This window comes from Cyprinus carpio, chromosome B7, assembly GCF_018340385.1.
Source record: "Cyprinus carpio isolate SPL01 chromosome B7, ASM1834038v1, whole genome shotgun sequence".
NCBI classification, from domain to species: Eukaryota; Metazoa; Chordata; class Actinopteri; order Cypriniformes; family Cyprinidae; genus Cyprinus; species Cyprinus carpio.
The window spans coordinates 39,484,412-39,512,205 of NC_056603.1; the positions used below are offsets into that span (position 1 = coordinate 39,484,412).

The 27,794-nt window shown below is 35.9% G+C and overlaps 1 protein-coding gene across 2 annotated transcripts in view; it reads left to right on the forward strand.

Annotated features, from left to right (window-relative positions):
* The window catches only part of LOC109061746 (myotubularin-related protein 13-like), a 132,483-nt gene that overhangs the window by 47,937 nt on the left and 56,752 nt on the right, over positions 1-27,794 (forward strand). For both annotated transcript variants that reach the window (XM_042728612.1, XM_042728613.1), the window contains exons 4-15: positions 7,570-7,716; positions 9,716-9,826; positions 12,534-12,639; positions 19,342-19,474; positions 19,822-19,930; positions 20,055-20,168; positions 21,134-21,211; positions 21,481-21,594; positions 22,923-23,051; positions 25,482-25,580; positions 26,093-26,297; positions 27,539-27,648. In XM_042728612.1, the coding sequence (XP_042584546.1) occupies positions 7,570-7,716; positions 9,716-9,826; positions 12,534-12,639; positions 19,342-19,474; positions 19,822-19,930; positions 20,055-20,168; positions 21,134-21,211; positions 21,481-21,594; positions 22,923-23,051; positions 25,482-25,580; positions 26,093-26,297; positions 27,539-27,648 (1,455 nt within the window). The remainder of the gene's footprint in view (positions 1-7,569; positions 7,717-9,715; positions 9,827-12,533; positions 12,640-19,341; positions 19,475-19,821; positions 19,931-20,054; positions 20,169-21,133; positions 21,212-21,480; positions 21,595-22,922; positions 23,052-25,481; positions 25,581-26,092; positions 26,298-27,538; positions 27,649-27,794) is intronic.

Below are 27,794 nucleotides of genomic sequence, written 5' to 3' on the forward strand. Positions count from 1 at the left end.
GCAATCCTGTGCTGAAATTGAGGCCCTGGAATTTTTTTAACCTGTGGAAATTATGATGTAATCAGGATGAGAACCAGTTCATCACATCCCGACATTCCACATCTATTGAGAGCGGCATCCTAGTACCAGCAATGTGGCATTTTGTGTAAGTAACTTAATTCAGTTTTCAGGATGTGGTGGTCATCTTGACCCAAACGAAGCATTTCAATGCTGTGAGTCACATTAATTTGTTAAGCAGGCCACTTACCATTCAAATGCCTAGAAGGTTAATTCTGCAGATTCACTATGAATCAGTTCATTTACCACAAGAATCTACTCGGATGCCAGCATGCAGACTTACTGTCAACTTCCTGTTGCTTTCCTGGCTGAGTACAAATAAACCAAATCATGACAAGGATAAAGAATGTGTAATTAAATGGCCGATAAAAGCAGAAATTCTTTCCCTCTAGATGCTGGTGGTTCCAGAAGGTTACAAAACTGTTTGGCATGCCATGTCTTTGAGCTTTGATGACCCCCAGCTGTCAGCTGGCGCTGTTCTCCTCTATGGAGTCGACTGTACTGTATGTCCACTGTCTCTCTATTGCTTTCGGTCTCTCAATTTCACAGTGAGACTGTTAATCTTCTTTATTTATGTTGCGTCCTTTACTACTGAGCCTCGTGGGAGATTAAGAGAGAAGGCCACCCATGAAGAGTACTTCACAGTGTCATCAGGCACATTAAGACTGAAGCATCGTTCTTAATCACAGGCTCAGTGTCTTAAGGTCTCCAGAAAGGTCCTTTCAATTTGTCTGCTTTTCTCATCCTCACTGTTTTTCTTTGATATGCTTATCCAGAGGTTCTTAATGCAGGGTGGCTTCTTTCACGTAATGACCATGATAGCCCTACTGTTTGGAATTTTTTATATTATGTCCCTAAAATGTTATTTTTTTATTTAGTTATTTGTTACTATTTTTGATGTGAGTTGGTGTATACCTACTAGAAGTATTTTAAAGTGCTTAAAAAAATCTACACATAACTATACAACATTGTGCTTCATTGAAAATGCAATTATGACAAAAAGAGTACTATTGGTCTGTTTAGTACAGTTAAAGGGTTAGTTCACCCAAAAATGAAAGCCATTCAGGTTAATTAAAGATTAATTTTTGTCTGTTTGGTTATTTTTGGTGTTTTTTTTACTTTGGATAGTTTTAAACATATTTTAAAAGAAATCATTCAAAAATTGTCAAACGTTTTCATGAGTAAAAATTGGTACCTTTCACACAGTAATACCAGTAAATTACCATAAAATTACCAGAACAACTTTACTGGTAAATACAAAAATACGCTGTTCACACAAGCAATGGTGTTCCGTCTTTTTTCCGGTAAAGCACCATTCACACAGAAATGACCTCTAAATGGCTGTGCCTCCCAGTGTTGTGTTTGTAAACATGGAGGGGTGAATTCAGTCATTGTTTTTGTTAATGTTTTCATTTTTGCATGAAACGTTCACATCCAGGCTCTGGATTGGCCCAGAGTAGATGTCTAATGTCAGGTCTTCTGAACTCGTACATGCTCATACTGGTAATCTTCATTCTGCATTCACACACAGCGGAATTCCTGCAACTTAATTAACTTCACAAAACGGTAAATTGCCGGAATGAATTAACTGGTATTTTAAAAAAAGGGCCTGTTCACAAATGATCTCTTTACGGCAATTTACCGGTAATTTTACGGTAAAGTCTATATGTGTGAAAGGGGCTGTACACAAATGTAAATTGGCAAAAAAAATTCACCAGTATTTTTGAAAAGGTCCTTTTCACACATGATCTCTTAACAGTAATTTATCGGTAATTTACCAGTAAAGTAAATGGGGGTATGTCAAAACAATCCACATTTAAAAGTGAATCCAAAATATTTTGATCACCATCTGGTGGCTGGCTGTAATATAGGTCATAATCCCTGCCCTTGCCTTGTAAACAAATAGGAAACAAGCCAAATAATTTTTTTCCCAAAGATCATTTCCATCACTTCAGGTATTTTTTATCATGCTGATCAAATGTTTTTTGTTTTTAATAATTTTGCTTTTAATTAGTTATTTGATGCTATAAAACGGAGTGTGGCATATATGATTGTGAGTTTGTGATTGGGTCTCACGGAGTTTGGGTGGAGCTTTAATACCGTGGCTTCATGTCATGATAACTACTGCACAGACCTGGGCTCCAAATGACATCATTGGGATGTTTTGACTTCACTTTTCTATTGTAGATGGAAGTGGTGTTACATTGTCCATCTTTATTTCCTTTTTTTTTTTTTACAGTCTATGGTTATGCTATGTCAGAGGACATCACAAATCCATTGATGTCAATGGGAATTGTACCCCATAGGAAGAAAAATGCAAGCATTTGCATATAAGCACCCTGAACTGCATGTGCTAGTCTTGGAATAAAGTCATTGAAAGTACAAAATTCTCTCCATTCCATTTCACACTATTTAATAGGCTTGTTTTTATATGTTCATTGTTTTTAACGCATCTGCAGGGACCCAGCATTTCAGGTGTTGTGTACTTGCCTAAAGCTACGCCATTAACCCACTTAATGTAAAAATCGTGACACACTAAAAGATATTTTTCTTTTATCAGATTGGAAGAGGCAGCACTGGAATGTATTTTTCTTCGTAATTGAACCAAATCCTCCCAATAAGGTTGAAATGTGTTTCCCATCTGTGGGGGTATTTTAATCCTGTGCTCCCACTGATAAGATGTGGTGGATCTTGTGGCATGTTTTCACTGTCTGAGCAAATCAAATGGGCTCCAGCACAGGGGGTTAGACGGCAGAGTTTGAGAGGTGGGCATCGTTATAAGCTTGCATGTCTGACGCAGACTCAAACGAGACAATTAGAAGCAGATTGTGAGCAGTGGTACGTGACCTGAGCAAAACCTCTCCTTCTTATTTTTGTAAGATGATGAAGTCCCTATGTTGTTATGAATGGTTCACCCAAAAATTTAAATTTGCAGAAAATTTACTCTTCTTCTTGCTTTCTTCTTCAGAACAAATTAGCATTACATCAATTGCTCACCAATGAATCCTCTGCTGTGAATGGGTGCCGTCAGAATGAGAGTCCAAACAGCTGATTAAAAACATCTCTATGATCCACAAGTAATCTGCATGTCTAAAGTGTATCATTTAATGTGTTATGAAGTGTAAAACTGTGTGCTTTTATGAAACAAATTCATCATTAAAGCGTTTTATCTTTAAACTGTTGCTTCTGGCCAGAATGATGGTCCATAATCCATAATAATGCTTCTTCCAGTGAAAAAGTCCATCCCCTGTTGTCCTCTCACATCAAAGTCCACCTACATATTTGTATACAACTGTTTTCATCTGAATCAGGAGAGAAATATGCTCAGATCAAGCAAAGCTTTTACAAACAAAAACAGTCCAAAGCAATTCTTAACAAATATGTTAGATTTTGGTGTGAGAAGACAACAGGGGACAGACTTTTTCACTGTTGGAAGTGTTATTATGGACTATAATGGTGTTGGTTTAAAGTTAAAAAGGTCTTTGTATTTGTTTCTTACAAGCACACAGCTTTTCACTTCACATTTCACTTTCACAAGACATTAATTGATGGACTGGAGCTGTGTGAATTGTGGATTATTGCGTTATAAATTATGTTGTTATTGGTACAATCAACACAGGAAAAACCTGCAAACCCTTATGACTTTCAAAAGTAGCAGTAGCCTTCATAAAGTAACAGGTAATTTGATTTTTTTTAACCAAGCAAATTAGTTTATGTTGTAAATTTTTGTAATGTGACTCCCCAAAATCTTTTAATGCTTTTCTCTTTATTATAACACCACATAATATTATGTCATTTTATGTAATCTTGTTGAAAATGGTTCTTGTGGAAAATGAAGTCTAAACCAAATGAATCCCAAACAAATACAAAGAGTACATTTCTAATAACCCTTAAACTGATTTAATTTTGATATGTACTTTGTGACCTACTATGTTTCTGCCTAAATAGTTTATCATTGACTTAATCCTCCCATTGTCCCATAAACTCAGTTTGGGTTGTACATGTTGTAATTACTGTGATTTGTGTTTTTTTTTTGTTTTTTTTTTTGGCTGTTTGCATCATTTTAAGTGATTATTTAGGATATAGAATTTTTCCCAATACTCACATGGAGACAATTTACACACATTTAATTCATACACTAAAGCAGGGCTTGTAATGTAAGCCTAAAAGATTTCTAATAGCATCTCAGCAATTGGTACAAGACCCCTGCACAAAACAAACCCAAAACCCAGCCAGTTTCCAAAAGCAAAACCTATAAATAGACCAGCACCTCAGTTTTACTCCAGGTTCCCTTTGTGGTTTCGTAACAGCCAGCATGGGTCACTCCTTTATTCATCATGCGAGCCTATCTTAACTTTCTCCATCCTTTGCGACACTAACTCTGTCAACGCGCTGTCACGGTTTCATCTGATAGATATACAGGACCCCCTAACTTAATTTGCTCCTGTTATCATTTTCTCTTGCTTGTTGAAAAAAACGCAGCGCTGTTCGGCTGACCTCATGACATTATCACATTTGATGTATTGAAGTGCAGTGCTGTTTTTAGTTTCTTTGAGGAAACTGGATTGAGCCTGAATACTGATTATGTTTTGATGTGTAGTGCTGTTTTTGTTATTTGATGAGATTTGTTTGTGGTTGGGTGATGATGTAATCGTGTGATCTTGATGCATTATTTTCTAGTGCTCTCTCAACTCCTCAACTCAGATATTTATCAGTGGTGAATAACAAAGAATTAGGAAACCGAGCCCTGCAATCCCCCATCAGACACTCTGTCCATCTCCGCTGAGGACACAGAGGATTTTCGGTGTTAGCTCTTAGCTGTTCTTTTTCCACTGGTCAGGCAGTAAACAACTCATCTGCTCGGAGAGCACTACTTTTGGTCACAAATCTAAATAATCTTGAAATTATGCTCTGTGAGTGAAGCGTTTTAAAGTCTGCTAATGTTATAATAAGTTATAATCTTAATTAGAAATTCATTGTTGAGCAGTTGTTGGCATGATGTGCCGATTAGTTAACCGTATTAATCACAAATTAATCACACATCAATTTTAGCTGATAAATTACTCCCCAAAGATCATTTGAAGCCATTATTGTGCTAGATGAAAAAAGCATTGAATAGCTATTACAAAAAGATTCAACAATGATTGAGTGTTGCATGATAATAATAATAATAAATGGGTTAATTAATATTTAATATTTAAGTTTTTTAATGTTTTTTTTTAAAATGATATGAAGTAATTTAAATGAAATTATACTCTACATATAAAACTAAAACCACCTGTTGGTGGCAGCAAGTCACTTGCTGCGTCCGAAATTGAATGCTTCGCAAAGTTAATTCTAATTCAAATGTAGTACATATTTAGACAGTATGCGATTCGGATGCATCAACTACCTTCAATCAGTCAATCAGTCATTCATTCCACCGATTCTTTCAAACTACTGATGAATTAATGATCACTTCCATTTGGAATTTGCCCCGTGAACTGTACGTACACAATACGCATACCGCTACACCCCTAGTCTTTATGAATGTGTAATTGAATCATTGACTCACTAGATTTGTTTAAAAATGCAGTTTATTCATAAACGAAACAGCGCTGTGTTTGAATGGAGATGTGCAGTGGCTCAGCTTTTACTATTCAGGGGACAAACACACTCTTGCACATGTGATATTGCTAAACTGTATCATATGATATAAATATGTAAGACAGCTTTATAATATATAAGCAAAAACCCATTCAGTGTAGGGCTGCAACAACTAATCGATAAAATCGATTATTATCGATAATGAATATCATCGACAACGATTCTCATCATCGATTAGTCGGGTCTGCCCACAGTGTACATCCAACTTCAGCCAGTCGCATCAAATTACAGCACTAAATAATGCATTTCTATGGACAAAAATGCATCTAAAAATAGTGGAGCTCCTGCAGGAAAAGTACGTGATCCAGGCTGCCCAAAACATGAGAAATCTTTATTTTATGCTTCAAGCTGATGCATTAGTGTAATGGCTTGCCCTGTCAGTCACTTTGACAGATACTTTCAGTTAACAGTCATATCTTATCTGTAAATGTCACAAATTCACGTGAGCCTTTCCATTTTTGCATAAAGGCCCATCCTGACAGTCTGCGTTGTTGAAATCTTTACTGAAAGAGCACCGGTCTGCGGCAGGCACGCACGTTAAACAGACGGAACACAGTAGAGAGGGAGACACTGTTCAGTGCAAAAAACATTCACTGTGCTGAAATATCTGTTTTTGAACATTAAATTTATGTTTAAAGGTCAACATGTGGTGCAAGTAATTTATGAGAGTACTAGAAACTGAAGAGACAGCAGTGTGTAATTGTCTGAAAATAAATGTCAGACACTTTTACAGGATAAAGAAGTGACAGTAAGAGGAGACTGACTGTGATCAAAGTGCACGCGTCGCGTGTGATTTTATTCATCTTAATTATCTTTATTTTAATTTTTTATCTAGAGATTTAAATTATATTGCCTACAGTGAGTAACAAATTTATTAAAACAAAGTTATGTAAGGTTTTTAACCAATTTTGTAAGGTTTGTGCCACTGCTGCTCTTAACTAACTAAAGTGAATGCCTTTAAAGTGCTCCTATTATGGGTAATGAAAGGTCCATATTTTGGTTTTGGGAGTCTCCAACAACAGGTTGACATGCATGGAAGGTCAAAAATACTTTTATTGTCTTATAATATGCATTTATTTTTACCTTACTTGCTCAATGACTCCCAAACAATTCACTCAACCCCTAAAATCTGCGGTGATTGCTCCGATTGTTCTCATTTTCATTCCATCATGCCTGTAATGCCTGATAAAGCAGTTTGTGAGCACATTTTTACCACAGCTATTTTGCTCCAAAAGCAGCCCTTAGTGGCAAACAATGAATTTGCATTTTCATTCAGACTAAAGTGGAAAGACCAACAAGTGGGCGGGCACTATGCTAATGTTGACCTCAACATGAAACGGCTTGGGATTCGTTCTAAAAATGACTTGTTTCAATGAATCAGAGTCAACTCTTTCTTTTGAGAGACAATGACTTTATACTCGGTGCACTTTCAGATTTAAAACTTTGCAGGATGTTTTCATTCACTTAGAGCTGAGTTACACCGTGCATGAAAGGTAATTTTCAAAAATCTATAATTGGGGCACTTTAACCCAAAATCTGTGTAAATATAAACCTGATATAACATATTTAATATTTTACACTGTCCATGAAAAATCTCAAACTCCTAATGTCAGAAGCCCACCACACATCCCTGTTGTTAGGGGTTTGTTATAAAGACTGATTACAAACAAGCTGATTAGAGTCTGTTTTAATTCAAATACATCATGACTGAATCTGACCCAGATGCTGGTTCTTCCAGAATCACATCCAGGCTTTATCTCATATGATTGCGCTGTACTTGTCCACCAATTTGAAGAGTACCTCAGCCGCATGGAATTTGATTTATTCCAGACTTTTAAAATTATTTTTGATTGTTTTCTGTTTTAGGGCTCAAAGACGCTGGAGACAGATGGTGATGGAGCTGAGGATGTGGATGAGGAAGAGGAGGAGGATGGTTTGATTCAGCCAGCTCAAATCTTTGCACCCAAAAGTTTGATTCTCGTCTCAAGGCTGGATTACCCGGAAATATTTAGAGTAATCAAAAATCTGTCTCTCTGTCCATCTGTTTGTCCATTGCATTTTATGTAGTCTCTCTGTAAAACTCTCAAAAAAAAAAAAAAATGTTCCTAATATATTTTAGTGATGTAAGGAATGTGTAATTAAAACACATTAAAACTTAAGATACAGAAGAGAGCAGCCAGCTAGTGACTGAGCTGTTATTTAGCATATCATGCAGTATCATCCATTTTCTAAGTGACCAGTAGCTTTAGTTTTTAAGCAAAATCCAATTTTACTCACATTTTTGATGTGAATCACCTGTACGTAACTAGGAATTTTCATGCATGAGCTGTAGTTGGATTTAGGATAATTAAAACCATCACTGGGTTGAGAATGATATTGATCGTCAGCTTTTAAATAATTAAGGTCACAGATTTATGTCTGCTAATGGAATAAAAACAGGGATTACAGAGACAGAGAGGAATATCACAGGAGCTCAAAAGCAGGAAATCCTCTCATTTAAAGTTTTATGCAGACTCCCTGTCTCAGTGTTTTGTACTTTTGGCCTACATTCATGAATTTGGCATGAGCTATGCCTGGGAATAAGTTAGTTGAGCTGTATTGCTTGGTGAAAAAACAAATGTTTATGGTCACAGACCATATCCCTTAGTTTATCATTGTACCCATTTAAGAGGGCACATTTATGCCCTGCCAGATAGATAGATAGATCAAGCAACACCCTAGCAACCACCCTCAACACTAGCAGCACCATAGCAACCACACATAAAACTAGCAACACCCTAGAAACCACTTAAAAACCTTAAAAATCACATAGAACACTATAAAATCTTTAAAAATCACATAGAACACTATAGCAACACCCTAGCAACCATACAGAACACTGTAGCAACACCATAGAAACCACTCAGAAAAAAAAGCTAACACCATAGCCAACAACACACCACCCACCACAACTAACAACACCCTAGAAACCACTCATAACACTTGCAACACCCTAAAAAACACTTCAGAAATCCTTAGAAATCACATAGAATAAACTGTAAGCAACACATAGAACCTAGCAACCATACATATAGAACACTGTAGCAACACCCTAGAAATCACTCACAAAACCTTAAAAACATCACACTACAACACCTTAGAAACCACTCATAACACTTGCAACAACCTAAAAACACTCAGAAATCCCACATAGAACACTAGCAACACCATAGCAACATATAGAACACAGCAACACTAGCAACACTCCAAAACCAAACCATAGCCACAACATCACACTAACAAAGCCTTAGAAAAACTCATAACATTGAACACTATAAAATCTTTAAAAATCACATAGAACACTATAGCAACACCCTAGCAACCATATAGAACACTGTAGCAACACCCTAGAGATCACTCACAAAACCAGCAACACCATAGCCACAACACATCACACTAACAACACCTTAGAAACCACTCATAACACTTGCAACACCCTAAAAACACTCAGAAATCCTTAAAAATCACATAGAACACTGTAGCAACACCCTAGCAACCATACAGAACACTGTAGCAACACCCTAGAAACCACTCAGAAAACCTTAAAAATCACCTATGACACTATAGCAACAACCGAGCAACCACCCACAACACTAGCAGCACCATAGCAACCACACATACTGTAACATTTGCAACACCCTAGCAAGCACACATAACACTAGCAACACTCTAGGAAACACTCAGAAAACCTTAATATCACCCAGAACATTGTAGCAACACCCCAACAACACTAGCAACACCCTAGAAACCACCTAGAAAACCCTAAATCACCCAGAACAGTATAGCAACACCACAACATTCACCCAGAACATTCTAGCAACTACTGTATAGCAGTGGAAACAAGTTGTTAGGTCAACACCAGTATTGTTGCACCTCTCACATTGACTCTGATTTTGTGTCCAGAAGTGTTTTACATGTGTTTGTTTGTCATGGGCTAGCTTATTGTTTTTTTCTTTTTTTTCTTCTCTCTTAGGGCTGCTTGGGTCTGATCTACACCGTGTACATTGACAGTCTGAGCTTCCCTCTGGAAGGGCTGGTGGCAAACCTCTTCACATGCTTGGTCCCATTGGGTGGAGGTTCCCAGGTCAGACATTACTTAACCAAAGAATTCCTCATCTGTCTCGAACCCTGACCCCTGTGGATACTCGAGCACACAGAGGGTTAGCCAGGGTTCATATGTGTACCTGTGTACCTTGAGGAAAGCAGGGTGTCTCATATTGCGTTATGTTTTCTTCTGGAGACTCCCGAGAGGTAGAAAGGGCTTTAGGGGTCAGTGAGAGAAGCCCGTTGTTTTGTTTAGAGCCAAAATATTACTAAATGTAGCTCTCATGTTTTGGTTTGAGCACCGCAGTTCTTCACCTTTGTGTCTCGTTTTTCTTTTTGGTATCTGATTCTCCTAAAACAGCAGATTTATCCCTAAAATGTATGTTTACTCTTTAAACACAGTTTCTAAATCCACTCTTTATTGTACACTGCTCTCATATAAATCAAGCTAAATGAATAAATCAACAGATAGATGTTGTTAAACGATCTAGAAATTGGTTTCAAGGGAAATACATTAATGCAGACTGCAGAGTTTTGCAGGCTCTCGTGTTGAAATCATGTTGTTTTTGATGTAATTCACCAATACATTTAAACATTCCTCCAGAAACCATTATTTTTCCCAGCTGGATTGTGGCATCATGGTGATCAAACAGGGTGTGAGTTATAAACAGACCTCAGGAGAGGTATATATTCATCTTTCAGTGTGAGTCTAACTCCATCCGCTTGGAATGTGTCATGAGACTCCAGCGAGCAAATGTTCATGAAACAGTCCATGTGCATCTTATTGGCTCTGTTTAATGCACGTCTGCTGTTTCTTACAATACAAGAGCCAAGATCTAAAAAAAAAACTAAACCTGCTAAAATATAGAGAGCTGTCCACTTGTTCTATCACTTCCAGAGGGTGTATGTATATACTGTATAACATGAAAGCATATTATGTAAAATTCAAATGTACTGTTTATATAAAATATATAAAATTAGTCATTTAACTGATCATTTAACTTCTCAGTTCACCCAATTTTGGAGACTGAGCAGCAAGAACAGGTTATTTAAGAGCTCATTACAGTTACCAGCACATTAAGATTTGAGTGCCCATAATTCGCAAATCAAACTTTATTTAGTGCTCAGCCTCATTAAATTTTCCAGGTTAATGAGTTTTGAGTGTCATTTATTTGGAGTGTTTTTACAAATAAATTTTTTTTTAGTGTCACTCTTTTTTTAACGGTCACACTTTAGTTCAGGGATCAGTTTTCAATATTAGCTAACATTCAATCATGACTTTTGCCCCAATAAACTTCTAATTTGCTACTTATTAATAGTTAGTAAGATGGATGTTAGGTTAGGTTTAGGAATGGGGTATGTGCTTTATAAGTACTAATAAACAGCCAATATGCGAGGAATATGCATTCTAGTAAGCGACTAGTTAATAGTAAGAATTGGGCCTTAAAGGGGTCATGTGATGTGATTTCAGTTTTTCCTTTCTCTTTGGAGAGTTACAAGCTGTTGGTGCATAAAGAAGATCTGTTAAGACTAAAGTCTCAAATCCAAAGAGATATTCTTTATAAAAGTCAAGAGTCATACACTCCTACCTAAAATGGCTCATTCTAACACACCCCCACATGTCTACGTCACTATGTGGGAAGATTTGCATAACGCCGCCCAAATGTTCACGCAAAGAAAGAAGGCATAACTTTTATTCTCGCTGTTGCTGCCGCTGCCATGTCGTGGAGACGCTGTGTGTTTCGTTGTGAAAGCGAAGCTACTTTGTTTGGCCTTCCAAAAGACTACATGACTAGAAATCAGTGGTTAAGTTGTATTTACAACACTGTTCCAGAACAGCTCAACCCAAATATTCAGATGAGTGCAGCGCATTTTGCGGAGGACGAGGACTGTTTCCTGTAAGAATAGCCTACAATTTCGTTGTCTGTTTCTATAAAGTGGGGCACTTCCAACTTTGCAAGGACAGTCTGGCACTTCTGATTCACAGTCTGTAAGTACTGTACGTTTACATATTTAAAGAATTTGCCACTGATGATTCAAACGCGAGTTTTGAGCAGTGTAGAGTAGAGCTTGTTGTTTGTCGTTTCTCCAGACATGGTGTTATGTTTACGCGGCGCGATACGCAAAGAAACGCATAAAAAGACAGTTTAAGTCATTATAATCAGTAATTATGTCCCCGCTGGATACAACAAATGCCTCGTTTATAATGGGTTTCATTGGTTTTGTCTCATCACGCCGGGACACACGGCATCACAGTATGTTAAGGGGATGTAACATTTCCGTCACACGCTTGAGGTATTCGGCCAATCAAACGCACTGAATAGCTGGCCAATCAGCATACACCTCGCTACAATGAGCTTTGTAAAAATCGACGCATTTCAGAAAGCGGGGCATAAAGGAGCAACAATAATGTACAGTATGTGGAAAATAATGTTTTTGGGACCTTAAACCACAAACACATTTAATTGCACCAACTACACAAAATAATGTTCTTTTAGCAACATCATATGACCCCTTTAAAATAAAGTGTTAATGTAGAAACATAAAACCTTAATAACATTTTAAGTGATTGTCAGTGAAACATGATCAAATTAATTAAAAAAATTAAAATTTTTTTTAGAATGCTTCAGCCTCAGTTGTGAGTTGTGCTTTTTGTGTAGTTCCGAGCTATTATTTTGTATTCACTGTTAATGTATTGATCTTATGCACATTTGTCCAAACCTGAAAGTTTGTGTTGATGTTTTCAGAAGCTCTTTTCACTGGGAGCGGGGGACCGGCAGCTCATCCAGACCCCACTCAATGACACTCTGCCAGTCAGCGGTAAAAGTGTAGCGCTCCTCTTCCAGCAGTTAGGTGGGTGTCTTTGACTTTTATTAGGGCTCGGCCAGTAGTCAACTGTATACAGTGAATATTGTGCAGTATTCTTCTTCCATGCCAGCTCTTAACTAGACTTTTTTTTTTTTATCTTTTCCATATTTATGCAGACATCTCCTGTCCTTTATAGTTCAGTTTAATGTCATTTCCTGTAAACATGTTTTTGTAAAGAGGACTCGTATGAGAATAATAGATGAGAACAGGGGCAATTGTAACATTTTTCTGTAAAATTTCTAGACAACTCAATTACAACTACAAACCTGCCTGATGTTATATATATGCTGTTACATATATATTAACAGTGGACTGTTTGTATGTATGTGTGTGTGTGTGTGTGTGTGTGTGTGTGTGTATATATATATATATATATATATATATATATATATATATATATATATATATATATATATATATATATATATATATATATATGTGTGTGTGTATATATATATATATACACACACACACACACACTCTCACACACACACACAAAATGGGATAACAGGGTACAAAAAAGGTAATTGTGACTAGCGATTTTGAGAAGAAATGTCAGAATTGAGATAAAATGTTGCAATACCTTTTTTATTGTTGTTTATTTTGTGGGGGGGGGGAAACAGCATTGTGAGAAGTAAACACGTGAGAAATAATTGTAGAATTCTAAGTTTATATCTCAATTTTGAGAAAAAAAGCCTGAATTACAGAATAAAAGTGCCAATATATATATTTTTTATTCTTCATGTTCCATAAAACTACACCACAAAAACCTGATGTTGTTGTAAAATCAAGTAATTTTGTGAAGTTGTGAACTCTTTGTACAGACCGTCAGATATTTTTGCTTCCATTAAAAACAACCTGCATTTTAGATCATTCTCAAATCATGCTGGAGAACATGATCACCAGCATTACACAAACGTGTGCAGTTTATTTCAATCATAAAATCAAACATGAGACACGCCAAATACAAAAATAAAAAATAAATCTGACATTCGTGTTCCTTTTTCAGTTCAACTCTTTGACTTAAATTGATATGCTGATAATATAATCGCTAATTGAAACATTTGTATTCAGTTAAAAGTATGAAGTATGTGACGACATGTTAATAGATTTGTTTTTTGTTCTTGTATGAAAAATGTCAATTTTCCTGCATATTACTTGATGTAGCTGTGCTCTGATTGAGTCACATTGGCTGCACTTTTCGTTCTGTATGCAGAAGTACACCAAAACTACTCTTTCCACTCAGCAGGCTTTCACAACCTACAACGCACAGATGGTTTTGAAAGGGTAGAGTGATCAGTCAAATGTGTCAGATTTTGAAACACAAAGACAAAAAGTTTCAAGACATATACAGTTTTTATTTAGCGAGATGAAAATAATTTGCTTATTATGAATGGTGTTGCATGGCAACCTTAAGTAGTGACCTGCAGAGGAATGTGCTAATGGTGCGCGTGTTCAGCTGGAGCACAACACAAAGCATTTGGACAGATGTGCACGCACCATTTTGTAACAGATGCATTATGTCGTACTACCGTCCAGCTGCAAATCAGTCTTAGACTAATTAACACCACATTAATGTCCTTAAGGCCTTTTGTCAGAATGTAAGATTAGATTTTTCAAATTGAACAAACAGAGCACATGTTCTAAATCTGTCAAATCAAGTCAGAGTATTTGATTCGGCATTCAGTGTTTTCTTCACCTTGTATTGTGCAACTTGTGAAAGTAGTTTCACCTTTTTCCCCGTTTCACCCGTTTCATGTCATATAATATTATCTGTGTTGTAATTATACTGTGCACTATTTTTAAGACTGTTCATGATTTATTTTGGCCAGAATTTGACTTGAACTATTCAACTTAGATGTGGGCTAATGTGGAGTTTTTCATTACAGTTCACTGAGGTTTTTCTTTTTTTTACGGATTTATGTAGATCTCTGATTAATGACACTCTTGCTAAACAAAGCCTTCAGCGTCTCTTTATGAACCTGATGACCCTTAAAGCAGTGTGGGCTTTTTCCTTGATCACATGGCCGTCTCTCTGAGAGCTTTGATATGAGCAACGGTCGCCTTGTCATCTTAAAGGGTGAATCTTACTAAGCCTGTCAAGATCATATTTCACTACAAAATCTGCCCCAAACAGGAAAAAGGAATCAAGTGAAGAAAATTAAGAAAGATCCTTTTTTGGGCCATTAAGAATTTTTTTTGCATTTTGACATTTTTTTTTTTTTCATTTGCGATAATTAAGAAAAATTCCAATCTGTCAATTCTCATAGCCTTAATATACTGTATATATATATATATATATATATAGAGAGAGAGAGAGAGAGAGAGAGAGAGAGAGAGAGAGAGAGCTTATTAGCTATATATATATATATATATATATATATATATATATATATATATATATATATATATATATATATATATATATATATATATATATATATATTATATATATATATATTACATATTGTACATGCACCACCATTCAAACATTTGTGGTCATTAAGATTTTTATACCAAAATACTGTAAAATAGTAATATTGTGAAATATTATTACTGTTTAAAATAACTTTTTCTGTTTTAATATTTTTATTAAATTTATTCTTGTGATGCAAAGCTGAGGTTTCAGCATCATTACTTCAGTGCCACATGATCCTTCAGAAATCAGTCTAAAATGCTGATTTGCTGCTCAAAAATCATTTCTTATTATTATCAATGTTGATAACAGTTTTGCTGCTTAATTTTTTGTAGAAACAGTGATTTTCAGGATTCTTCTGTGAGTAGAAAGTTCACAAGAACACCATTTGTTTGAAATAAAAATTAGAAAAACAGATGTCTTTACTGTCACTTTTGATCAATTTAATGCATCTTTGCTGAATAAAAGTATTCATTTATTTAAAAAAACAAAAACTTAATGATCTCAAACTTTCAAATGACACTGTATGTTTAATATTTAAATATATACTTATGTATATAATAAACGATTATCAGTTTTACTGGAAATTCAGCTTTTTCTCAAATTACATTCAAGCAAAAAAAACTCTTGCTTTCCAAGATGTCTCAAGAGGTTCAGTGAGAAACAAACCAATCTTCCTGGATGCCTGTCAAGATCATTAGTACCTGCTCTTTGTCCTGCACTGGAAAGTTCACAAGTGGGTTTGTAAGGCAACCATAGTCTTTGACCCAACAGAGGAAAAAACCCCATCCCAAATACCACTCTGTGTGCATGGTCTCTGATAAGAGCATCATGTCAGTGTCTCATCCTCCCAGATACATGGTACTGCTGGGACTGATCTTAAGATTACCCAAGCCTGTAATATCCCAGCAACATGCCGACCTACATGAGCTAATAAAAATGTCCTCTTGAACTTCTTTGTATAATTTACGCTCTCCCTCCTCTCCATTGTTCTCCTCTGTGAATCAGCAACAGATTTATCAATCATCAGGCCTATCTGGCTCAGAGCTCATCCTTGGTTAGACTGTACTTTCAGATGGGTTACGTCAACATTAGTGACCTGTAAAAAGCTGTGTTCTCAAATGCTGTTCCTGAGTGCCATTCACTTGTTTCATCCATTATGTGGCAATAAGATCTTGAACATCACACTCAGCTTCAGGTGCTCTACAGAAGCATCAAAAGAAAACAGGAACACTTGTCTGTCAACATATAGTTGCTTGTTTCCTCTTGCAGCCTGTAAATGGACATCATCGTCACATTTCCTTTGTCTCAGAGTGAGGCCTGAAGATAGGGCCTGTCTCTATGACCATCTGTGTTGTTTTAATCTATTTATTTATTTTATTCATACCTTTGTATAAAGTACAAAATAGAAATTATAGGTAAACAAATGAGCTTCTGACTCAAGGCTGCAGCGGTTTCATGGACATGTTATTTAAAGGGAAAGTACACCCAAAAAATTCAAATTTTATCATCATTTATTCACCATTAAGTTCAAATTCAAAAAGAATGTTGGTAACTAAACGTTTGACGGTAACCATTGACTTCCATAGTATGGAGAGAAAAAAAAAGTGTAAGTCAATGGCTACCGTCAACTGTTTGGTTACCATCGTTCCTCAAAATATCAACAGCTGAAAGAAATTCATACAGATTTAGACGCTAAGTAAATGATAGTAGTAAATGGTGACCAAATGTTTATTTTTGGGTGAACTATCCCTTTAAATAACATTTCCATTAAGCCAGATGCTCATTTGTCTACATTTTAAGATCATATTTTATACTTTATCCACAGACATATAATTAAAAAAATTAATTGTTGATCTCTGATCAACACAGTGGTCTTTCGTTCTTGAATAATTCTGTATTTTTTAATGAATCAAGTCACTGATACAGTGTCAGCCATTTTGAACAAATTGGTTGAATGAATGAATGAATGAATCAATCAATCAATCAATCAATGATTCATTCAGTAGGACAGTGACTTGTTGCCACCTACTGGCGGTTTTAGTTTCCTGTTTTAAAATATAATTTCATTTCTTCCAACCTTTCATATTTTTGCACTGTAAAACTGTTACCCAGTGTATATTCAATATATATATATATATATATATATATATATTATAACATTATATATGCAGTTGTTTACAGTCTGTATAACTATATCTAAATGCCACTTCACATGCAGTTTTTGTGCCACCTCTGCAGTGCAAAGATGGATTTAGCTGATTTCATTTGATGGGTAACAGCCCTATATTAAATAAATAGAAAAAAAATCAATGAAAGGGAATAGAGGTTAGAAAGTTGCCTTTGTGAAGGTAAAAAAAAAAAAGATTGATTTAAATATCACCACTTGATGCAAACGTTCTGGAAAAGTTTCTGTCACAGCTTTTTCTGTCCCTTTCTGTGCATGGGTCAGAAATGTGTAGCCGTTCCAAAAGATAAGTGAATGTCACAAGGTCAGGAAGAGTTTTACTGGATGCCTCGCAAACAAGATTATGGAATGTGTTATTTTATTTTGGGGGCAGAAGACAACACTGAGGTTCCAAGGAACGTTTATGAGCACCTTGTCATTCCTGTAGGACCCTGGCAAATGCTAGAAACCACTCAGACCGTGATGATTCATGTCACACATTTACAATGACTTACTGCATTTCTATCATGGGTCGAATGGAATGACAAGTATGCAATTGACTTCAAGTTCCTAAACATTTCATCCTCTCTTTGCTCATTGTTTTCAGGTATTTGGTCAACAGGACAGTCAGTGTGAATTTTCATATCTTGTTCCTGTTTATTGGTACATATCAGAGTTTGACACGGACATAATGGAAACATTGACCCCAGCAGCGCTGCGGATACGTCTGTTAATAGCTGGCTGTCTCTGTTTCTGCCGAGCGCGTGATTAATAGCCTCAGTGGTATGTTGACGACAAACAAAAACAGGAACTGTAAACTTTTATCTCTCGCTCTCTTCTCTGACTCCCGTTGAGGAGTTTGCTGTATAATTTATGTCCCCATTACATATTTGCCATTCTTTAGGCTTTTTTGCATCATCGTGATAAAGACAGATATGCAAATGAATCACACCGGCTGATAGTGTTGTTTATTTGCATGCATTCTTGGTGTTGATTTAGCACCAGATGCACTGATGGAATTACGTAAAAGAGCAGAAACAAATCCGGATTGTTCCAGATCCCAGTTTGAGCATCGATAAGAACCAGCAGCTTCTAAACTATGTTGGTTATTTTACAGCTGTTTGCCAAATAAGAATATTGGTTTTATTATTTTACTTGTAGATTAGTTTAAAAATCCTCCTAAACACAGTCCATTATAGCAGAAGGCCATAAAACAAGATTAAGAGTGCAGCAATATAATAATAAGAAATGATTATTATTAACCTGCAACATTTTTAATGGACTAGTTAGCAAACATGTTTGGAAGGAACATCTATGCTATGGTGGAGCGACTATTTTATTCCAATTATTTGGAGGAAAAAAAGAGAGAGAGAAATATATATATATATATATATATATATATATATATATATATATATATATATATATATATATATATATATATATATATGTATGTATATGTTGAGAATTATTTGGCTTTTGGGTTTCAATATTGTTTCATTAAATTTGTTCATTTATTACATTTCAACAGTTAAAAAAAAAATCTTTATTTGTTTATTTAGTAAAGTGGTAACAATAAAGATCTGTTACTTTTCTCTTCTCCAGCTCTTTTTTTTTTACTCACTATAAAATTAATCTTTAATTTTGTTTAGTAAAAATTATTGCCTTTTGCTTGTCCTCAATATGTGTCATATTTTTTATTTCGTTAAATGTGTACGTTTATTAAATTTAAACAGTAAAAAATAAGTTTTTTAAACATTAACAGTCAAGATTTTTATATTAATTATAAAATGAATCAAAAATTTTATTTAGTAATTTTTATTTATTTATTTTTTTGTTTGAATGTATGATACAAAAAAATTAAGCAATGACAGTCGAAATCTAATAATGTAAATATGATGGTTTACGATATATCACAGTGTAAGAGTATTGTGATATGTGAATTGTGATAAATATCATATTGTGACGTTGTAGACAATAACTAAACCTAGTTATAACCTCTCATCTTTTTTCAGAAAAGGTGTTTGAATGTATTTGAACAAAATTTTGCAGAACAAAAATTTCATGAGTAATTGTGTGTTTGTGTCATTTTCATGTGTTCCAGGAATCCAGAATGTTCTTGGTCTCTTCTGTGCGGTTCTGACAGAGCACAAGGTTTTGTTCCACTCTTCCAGCTATCAGAGACTAGGAGAGGCCTGCCGTGCCTTAGAGTCCCTCATGTTTCCTCTTAAGTACAGGTGGGTCAACGTCGACTGTTACTGATATTCCCAGAATAACTGACCTTCAGTTGCCTTGATAACAGCATCTTATTTCATTAGCTACATTATTAGCAAATCTAGTTCAATCTAAGTGCATTGCATAAAAACTAGGACAACTCAAATGTACCAAAATAAACTTGAATTAATGTGTCCATTATAGAAATGATAAGTGTATAATTTTGCAAATCGTTCTATTTTTAGAGTCTTTTCAACAGTATGCACTATTTTTGTGCTTGGTATGTAATGAGAACAGTCTGATGTTAACATCTGCTGTTTGCTTGACATGATGATGGTTGGTGGTTTCCTAACTCTGATTTGGACCACAGCTACCCCTACATTCCCATCCTCCCATCTCGACTGCTGGAGGTGTTGAGCTCGCCTACGCCCTTTATCATCGGAGTGCACTCCATGTTCCAGAGCGAGATCCAAGAGCTGGTGAGCCCAAGGCTTTACAGAAAGACATTTTTCTATCTGCTGTAAAACAGGTGGTCAGATTCTGGTGACGTTGCTCCATGACTCATTCGGTAATTTCTGATTGGGTTTTGGTTTCTGTTTACAGCTCGATGTGATCATTGCTGACCTTGACGGAGGAACAATTAAAATACCGGAGTGTATACACCTCTCCCAGCTCCCTGAACCCCTGTTGCACAATACTCAAAAAGCACTGTCCATGGTAAAAAAAATAAAAAAATAAAAAATACACACACATTATAGTCATGTAATTTATTTAGTGTGCAACTTGGGTTGCATTTAAGTAGGCATTGCATGCATATGTTTATTTTAATTATTATTTTAAACATTTGAAAAAAAAAAAATTATATATATATATATATAGATATATATATATATATATATATATATATATATATGGTAAAATACTTCTTTATCATTTGAGGAAACTCCTAACCATAAATATATATTAAAAGCTCCTTAGCTGTCGGGCTGTCTAAACTATAGACTGTAGTTCATGCACTGCACCCAGAACCCATATCTCAAACTGATTTTGAGCTAAAATAGTAAGAGAAAGATCAGATTGTATTCAAAAATAAACTCTCAAACAATCATTAGTCGAATTAAAATGTCTAACAGATGTGCAATAATAGAATTGTATTATTCCAAAAGGGACTAATTATATTATTTTTATTCATTTGGTAAGGTTGTTTATGAGAAATATAAAACTTTTCCATGCTCTTGAGAATTTTTTTTTTTTCTGGAGATATGTGTTTTTCTCCTGACAGCAATGATATGAGTCAGATCATAGATACTTGAGACTGGGGTCTTTTGATTTGGGTCAATAAACAATCATGATCTCTAGTAAGCACATGTCAATGGCCTGCTAACAACCCACAACACCAGGTTTCCAGAGGAATTGGCATTTAAATTTTATTGAAAAATATAAGCTATTTCAATTTGCTTTCACTAGTGATGTAGAAATTCTTCACACTTCGCCTTTAATCGTAGCTAATCTGCACTTTCAACATATACATAACCTCTTGCACCGTGATAAAGTGATGTTTTTACATAGCATTGAAAGATGATTCTGACTGGAGACATTCCGTAAGCTATATATGCACCATTTGTCTCATTCCCTCAGATAGCAGGATATTTCCTCACTGTAAATACCTTCTTTGTCTGCAGGTTTTGCACCCAGATCTGGAAGGAGCAGATAATGCATTCCCACCCCCACGTTCTGCTCCATCCAACCTCAAACTGCTGGTAAGAGCCCGGTTTGTCCATTTTCGCTTTTACAATCTTGCAAGGTTACATGTGAATTTTGTGGAATGTGTGGCTGACACTCATGCGGTCGACATGGGAGTCTCTTACTGGGTCTTCAGGGGGCTGAAAAATCTGTTCATTTCGAACTCCCTTCACGAACACGGTTTATTTTGAGGCGAGAAAATTTTCACTCTGACTCATTCCATCCTCATACATTTATCTGGAATGTGTCTCAGTCGCTTCTATTCTGGCTTTCTTGTTTTTGACAGGATAAGGAGGTGAGGGCGGTCTTCCTGCGCTTGTTTGCACAACTCTTCCAGGGCTACAGGTCCTGTCTGCAACTCATTCGCATCCATTCCGAACCTGTGATTCACTTTCATAAGGTGAGAGCGGGGCGCTGATCTGCAGCTTTTTAATGTTAAACCTTATTTGCAAAGTAATCAGGCCCATCAGCCCACGAGCGATTAGGAGCAATTACTGTCATCATGCCAGATCAGTCCAGTAAACTCAAGTGCTTGCATAATGACTGTTCGAGAAGGATCTTCTTGCTAATTATGTCCAGGGTTTTCAGTGAGAGGCCTGTAACAGTTCAGCAGGGGTCTGTAGGCAGAAATACAGTATGATACTAATATTTTATGTATTTGAACATGTATTTCTAAATGTGGTAGATTAATGACCTTTTCTCTCAAAAATCATTACTTACCCTCATGTTATTTCAAGGCCTGTATGAATTTATTCAAAAAAGGAAATACACATTAGTCACTCAGTGAATAGGAACTAGCGCTTTCAAGCATAGGGATAGAAAAACCATGAAAATACCAAAATGTAAACATACAATGTATCTGCTATTTGTCTTATGAAGTTGTATACTATGGCCAAAATTAAAAAGCAAGACATTACAGGCAAATCCATATTTTATTTTTTTCCTTTTCCATTTCCTTCAGGCACTGTTAAATTTTAATTATTAAGAAATATTAATCTCATGTAATGTTATATAGACTGCCAGACGGTACAAACAACTCTGACTGGTTTGAAATACAGCATCTTTTATCTTACCTTAACCCAAGGCAGCTTGCACTTGTACAAACACCTGCCTTTTCATAAACACCTTGGGTTTGGGTCAGAGCCAGAGAATGAAAGAATAATCTCAATGAACTCGCTAGATAAGCACTGAGCTTTGCCTCATCCACGCTTCACTTTGAAGTGCCTCGGTGCAAACGTAAGTGCTCATGCCGATGGTATCACGGTTATTTTGTTTAAAACACTTTGGTCCGTCAGATTGTCCTCACACTGAGCCATATGAAAAGTATCAAACTTGTATTTGCAAGTGTTATTTCACCCCCCAACCTGTTTTTGTTTGTGTCGGCCGATGTCTCTGTGGCAACGTCTCAATACGACCCTCATAAAGCACCCCACATGGCTCAGATTATAGCACAAGAATGCTTAACATCTTGAAACTGAGCAACTTCTGCCAAATGCTCTTTTATTTACTGGCTGATCCTGCAGGGGATCTGTTTAAAATACACTTATGCCCATCTCATTTGATGTATCTGGTGATGCAGATAACAGACGTCTGACTTTGTTTCTTCTGGAAGTTGTTTTGTTCAGAAAAATCTCTCTGCAACATTTGAAACTTGGCTGCTGGTCTGAAGTGGAATTTTAGCAGATGCCGTGATTTTTCTTTGATCGTTGACCTTCTTTTCCCTGATAGGCTGCCTTCCTGGGCCAGCGGGGCCTGATAGAAAATGACTTCCTGACCAAGGTGTTGGATGGCATGGCCTTCGCGGGATTCGTTTCTGAACGGGGACCTCCATATAGAGCCTGTGATCTGTTTGATGAGGTGCGGTACTTCTTTATCAGACCCCACTAAGCAACACGGGGTGTAGAAAGGGATAATTCATGGGCGCACTCCAAATGCAAGGGCTGTTTGTGAACATAGGAAACATTTGGCTACTTGCAGTGAGGAAGGCAATCCCAGAATACAATGCAACAAACTTGTTAAAAAACAGTCTGTCCAAGATGGTGGAGAAAGCAGGAAAAAAAAACATCAAACCTGGAAAAATAATCCCAAACCTACAAGCAGTGACATAAATTAATTTTTCCATTACAGTAGAATATTTGGCCCCCTTTAAATTGATGTCCAAATTAAACATCAAATTAAACAAATTTTTATTACCTTTATAAGGGCACATTTTCCAGCCCTTTGAATGTATGATATTACACATTTAAATTTATAAGTTCATCTCACCTTTTCTGTGAGTGGCTGCATATCCACACTATCCAAAGTATAAGAATTTTTGTTGTTACAGTGACAAAAAAGGTAGCCATTTCAGGTTATGTCATCATTCTTTCAAAAAGATCTAGTCTTGGTCATAAATAAGGACAACACTTAAATAAAAAAAGAAATAGTATGCTACTGTATATAAGACTACTTATTACAGATACTATATACCTTAAAATAATATACTTATGTGCAAAAATTAATTTGTTTTAGTTTAAATGTATATTTAATTCAGTCTGTTGAACTTAAGAGTGTTTTTTGTAAAAAACAAAAAAACAAAAAAAAACTTATGATTAAAGTGTACTGCTGAATGTACTGAGATGAATTTCTGCAGTGCTACAAATTGTAGTCCGTTGTTGATACAAAATGACATCACAAATATTGTAGTTAGTAACATAATCCATTACTTTACACTTTTAAGGCAATATGATCATTGTTAAATGTTATGAGATTGTTTTAAATAGAATATAGAAGCATGAAATGTTGGAAAAAATGTTTTAAGTATGCAACTCAAAATGCCAGTAGGTGGAGGAAAGTCATTACCTTAAAGGGTTACCCCACCGCAAAATGAAAATTTTGTCATTAATCACTTACCCCCATGTTGTTCCAAACCTGTAAAAGCTTTGTTCATCTTTGGAACACAATTTAAGATATTTTGGATGAAAACAGGGAGGCTTGAGACTGTCCCATAGACTGACAAGTAAATAACAGTGTCAAGGTACCATTGAATCACTGATGGCAGATGGAGTATTCTGATGATGCGTTTCATACTTTCCTGGACCTTGACACTGTTATTTATTTGGCAGTCTATGGGAGAGTCTCAAGCCTCCTGGTTTTCATCCAAAATATCTTAAATTGTGTTCCGAAGACACAATTTTGTGTTCCATTTTGGGATGGAGTATCCCTTTAATTAATGCATCATTGATTCATTCATTCAGCCGTTTTGTTCAAAACAACTGATTCATTCAGGAATCAAACAAATGACTTTATAAACCGTTCTTTATAAACGGATCACTGAATCATGGAAGATGCAACAGTTCTGCTGTGACTCTTTTTGGAACTAATTTTGTTGGAGGAATAGAGAAAAATGGTCAAAATTTTATTTTTTATTATACACCATTGGATAAAGTATTAAATAGTGATGATCTCAAAAGGAGGACAAATGACTGTGCGGCTCAAGGCTGCGCTGGTAGGTTGACAGAGTGTTTCAAAACCAGGCTGTTCGACCTAAAACTGGACAAATGCCCATCCTAACTGAGTATTGCAGTGTTAGCATAGCAACATGCTAACACCATAAATAAGTTGTGTCGCAAATGACGCACTATATACTATGCACTATTTACTAATATGTAGGTTATTTTGGCATCTAACACTGGTGCCATTCCTCTAATATTACAAACTTCACTTCTTCTGGGTATTTGAGTCTATTTATCTACAAAATGGCATAGAGTAGTGCATGAGTAAGCGAAGTGAGATGCCTCTATAATCCTCAGTGATTCATGTCTCCTCTGCTCTTCATGTTGCTGCCTATAAAGGGCGTTCCAAATCAGTGTCTTATATGATTTATTTCAGTTAGGATGCAGCCCATGTAGACAGTAGACAGCAAGAAAATTGGCTAGTCGCTAAAACAGAGCCCTTTTTTTGTGTCTTCAGAATATTTGTAAAAATAATTATGAATTGTACCAAAACAATCTGATGGAATCAGAATGAAATGTGTGACTATTTCATCATGTACTGTATGGCACGATTCAGTAAACAACTGTAATCGGATCGAATCATTGTTAGAGCAAATATTTACTCTCCTACTAAGTAACATCATTCCACAAGAAGAAGATAATACATGCGTGACTCAGTGTAGCTGAGTGAAATTCCAGCTATTGTTCTGGGTAGTGTTAAATCAATTACAGGTGGAAAAGCTGATTTCGTGTGCACATTGTAACCACAGATTCATGGGTTCCTTCATTGAACTGATCTCTTTCTGTTCTGTAGCTGGTGGCCTTAGATGTAGACTGCTTTAAGGAGGAAGAGGAGAACCTGGTCAAATTCCAGAAGTGCTTGCGAGAGCTGTCCGAGCAACTTTACAAAAACGTAAGCACATGATGCCCTCCCTAATGTCAGTTCCTTCAGGTGCTTGAACTCTTGTGGCCGCCGCTTGATGCATGTTTTCTCTGTCCTCCTGGTTGACCTTCTGTTTTTGCCAAGAGTTCTCCCCTGTCACATTTGATGGATTTTATTAAGAACTTAGGCTTCTTGAAAGGTGAACTCTGTAATTTTCCCCTCATTATTAAAAGTTTTACACTTAAAGACTGAATAGTACTTTTGATGAATGTTTTGTAAGTGAGGTACACTCACGTGAAAGCAGGTCACCATTTTGGATCAAATACTGCTCAGTTTATCCCTGGTATTGGAAATTTTCACTCACAGTATACAAAAGCATGAATGACTGTGAAAAGCACATTTTCACAGCGGAGGTTGTAGTGCTCATAGAGTTATGCTCTTGATGACTGATGGTGAACTTTTTCCTGTTTTTACAAGGAAAACCATTAAGCTGTGGCTCTTAATGCTGAATTTAGACAGTTGTTTTGACATGCTTTCTGTAGGAGAACCCAAACCCCCACATGGCCTTCCAGAAAGTGCCTCGGCCCACCGAGGGATCACACCTGCGGGTGCATGTGGTGCCCTTTCCCTTGTTGGAGGAGGAGAGGGTGGAGGAGTTGATACGGGAAGGCCTGGCCAAGCAGCACGCCGCCCCTATTAGTACCCGTCCAGAGAGGAAGTGTGTGGTGCCTGCTGGACCACCTGTGGGTGAGTGCGAAAAATATTATTATATAGTGGTGCATATACTACTGATCAGAAGTTTGCAGTAATTAAGATTTTTTTGTTTTTGAATGAAACCTCTTATGCACACTAATGCTGCATTTATTTGATAAAATATAGTGTAAAACTGTAATTTTGTAAAATTGTTATTAATTAAACTGTTCTTTTTAAATATATTTTAAAATCTAATTTATTCCTGTGATGCAAAGCTAAATTTTCAGCATCATTACTCCAATCTTCAGTGTCACATAGTCTAATATGCTGATTTGGTGCTCAGTTATGATCAATTATTTGTGCTCAGTTACTAATAATGGTTCTTATTGTTTTTGTTTTTTTTTTGATTCTTTGATGAATCAAATGATCGGGAGAACAGCGTGTATTTGAAATAGAAATATTAAACAGTAGAAACATTATATATGTGTTTACTGTTACTTTAGTGTATTTTAATGCATTCCTGCTAAATAAAATTATTCATTTCTATTTTAAACTGTAATAATATTTCACAATATTACTATTTTTAACCAATAAAATGCAGACTTTCAAAAACATAGACAAAAAAAAAAATCTTAATATTTCAAACTTTTGACTAGCAGTGTGTGAGCAGTACTAAAATGATTTAAATTTATTACATTTAATTTTTTTTAAAACATATAAAAAGGTTATCATAATGCCATTTAACAAATTACTTTCATTTTATCAAAATGAATAAATGCGTTGTTCTAATTATTATCAGATAACATGTAAAGATATTTTAAAACTTCACTTACAGACAGGGTAACATTGGCTAAGGTCAGCATGATACAGAAGTTAAGTTTAATTTTGTTCAAGACAGATAATTATTAAAAAATATGTGATTGGCAGACAAAAAAGGTTGTAAACCTCAGATTTACTTATTTGTTAAGCTATTTAAAAAAATATAGAACTGTTGATGATTAATGCAGAATAAACCTTGACAAGGGTGATCAGGATCCTGGTGTGAAGCACAGGGGTCTTGTATTATCCTGAAGGGGGCTATTTGATTATTTTTTGAAAGGGGTTACTTATTGACACTGGTGTCTTGTCCTGTTATAATTGCAATAAGCCACTTGAGATTGTGTGTAATAGTGATTTTCATCACAGTTAAGAGGTTTACAGTATAAACACTTCTCTTTGTGTTGTGCATAACAATACTGCTTAACCACAGTTAAGTCACTGTAATGCATTGTTAACTGTTCTTGTCTTTTATGCAGTGTCTATCATGGGCAAGGCCAGCTCGGTTTTTAACAGCGCTCGTAGACTGGAGGTGGTCCGGACGTGCATCGGTTTCATCTTCGACAACAAGACTCTGGAGACAGAGAAGGTGATGCAATCATTTCTGTGATGACAGAAGGATTAAACTCACACATTCACTTGCACATCTGGAAAAAGAGAGCATGCAGATTAGCATGCGTTAGTGATGGCATTCACAGCACGATAAGCAAAGCTCTCCAGCTGCAAGTCGTACAA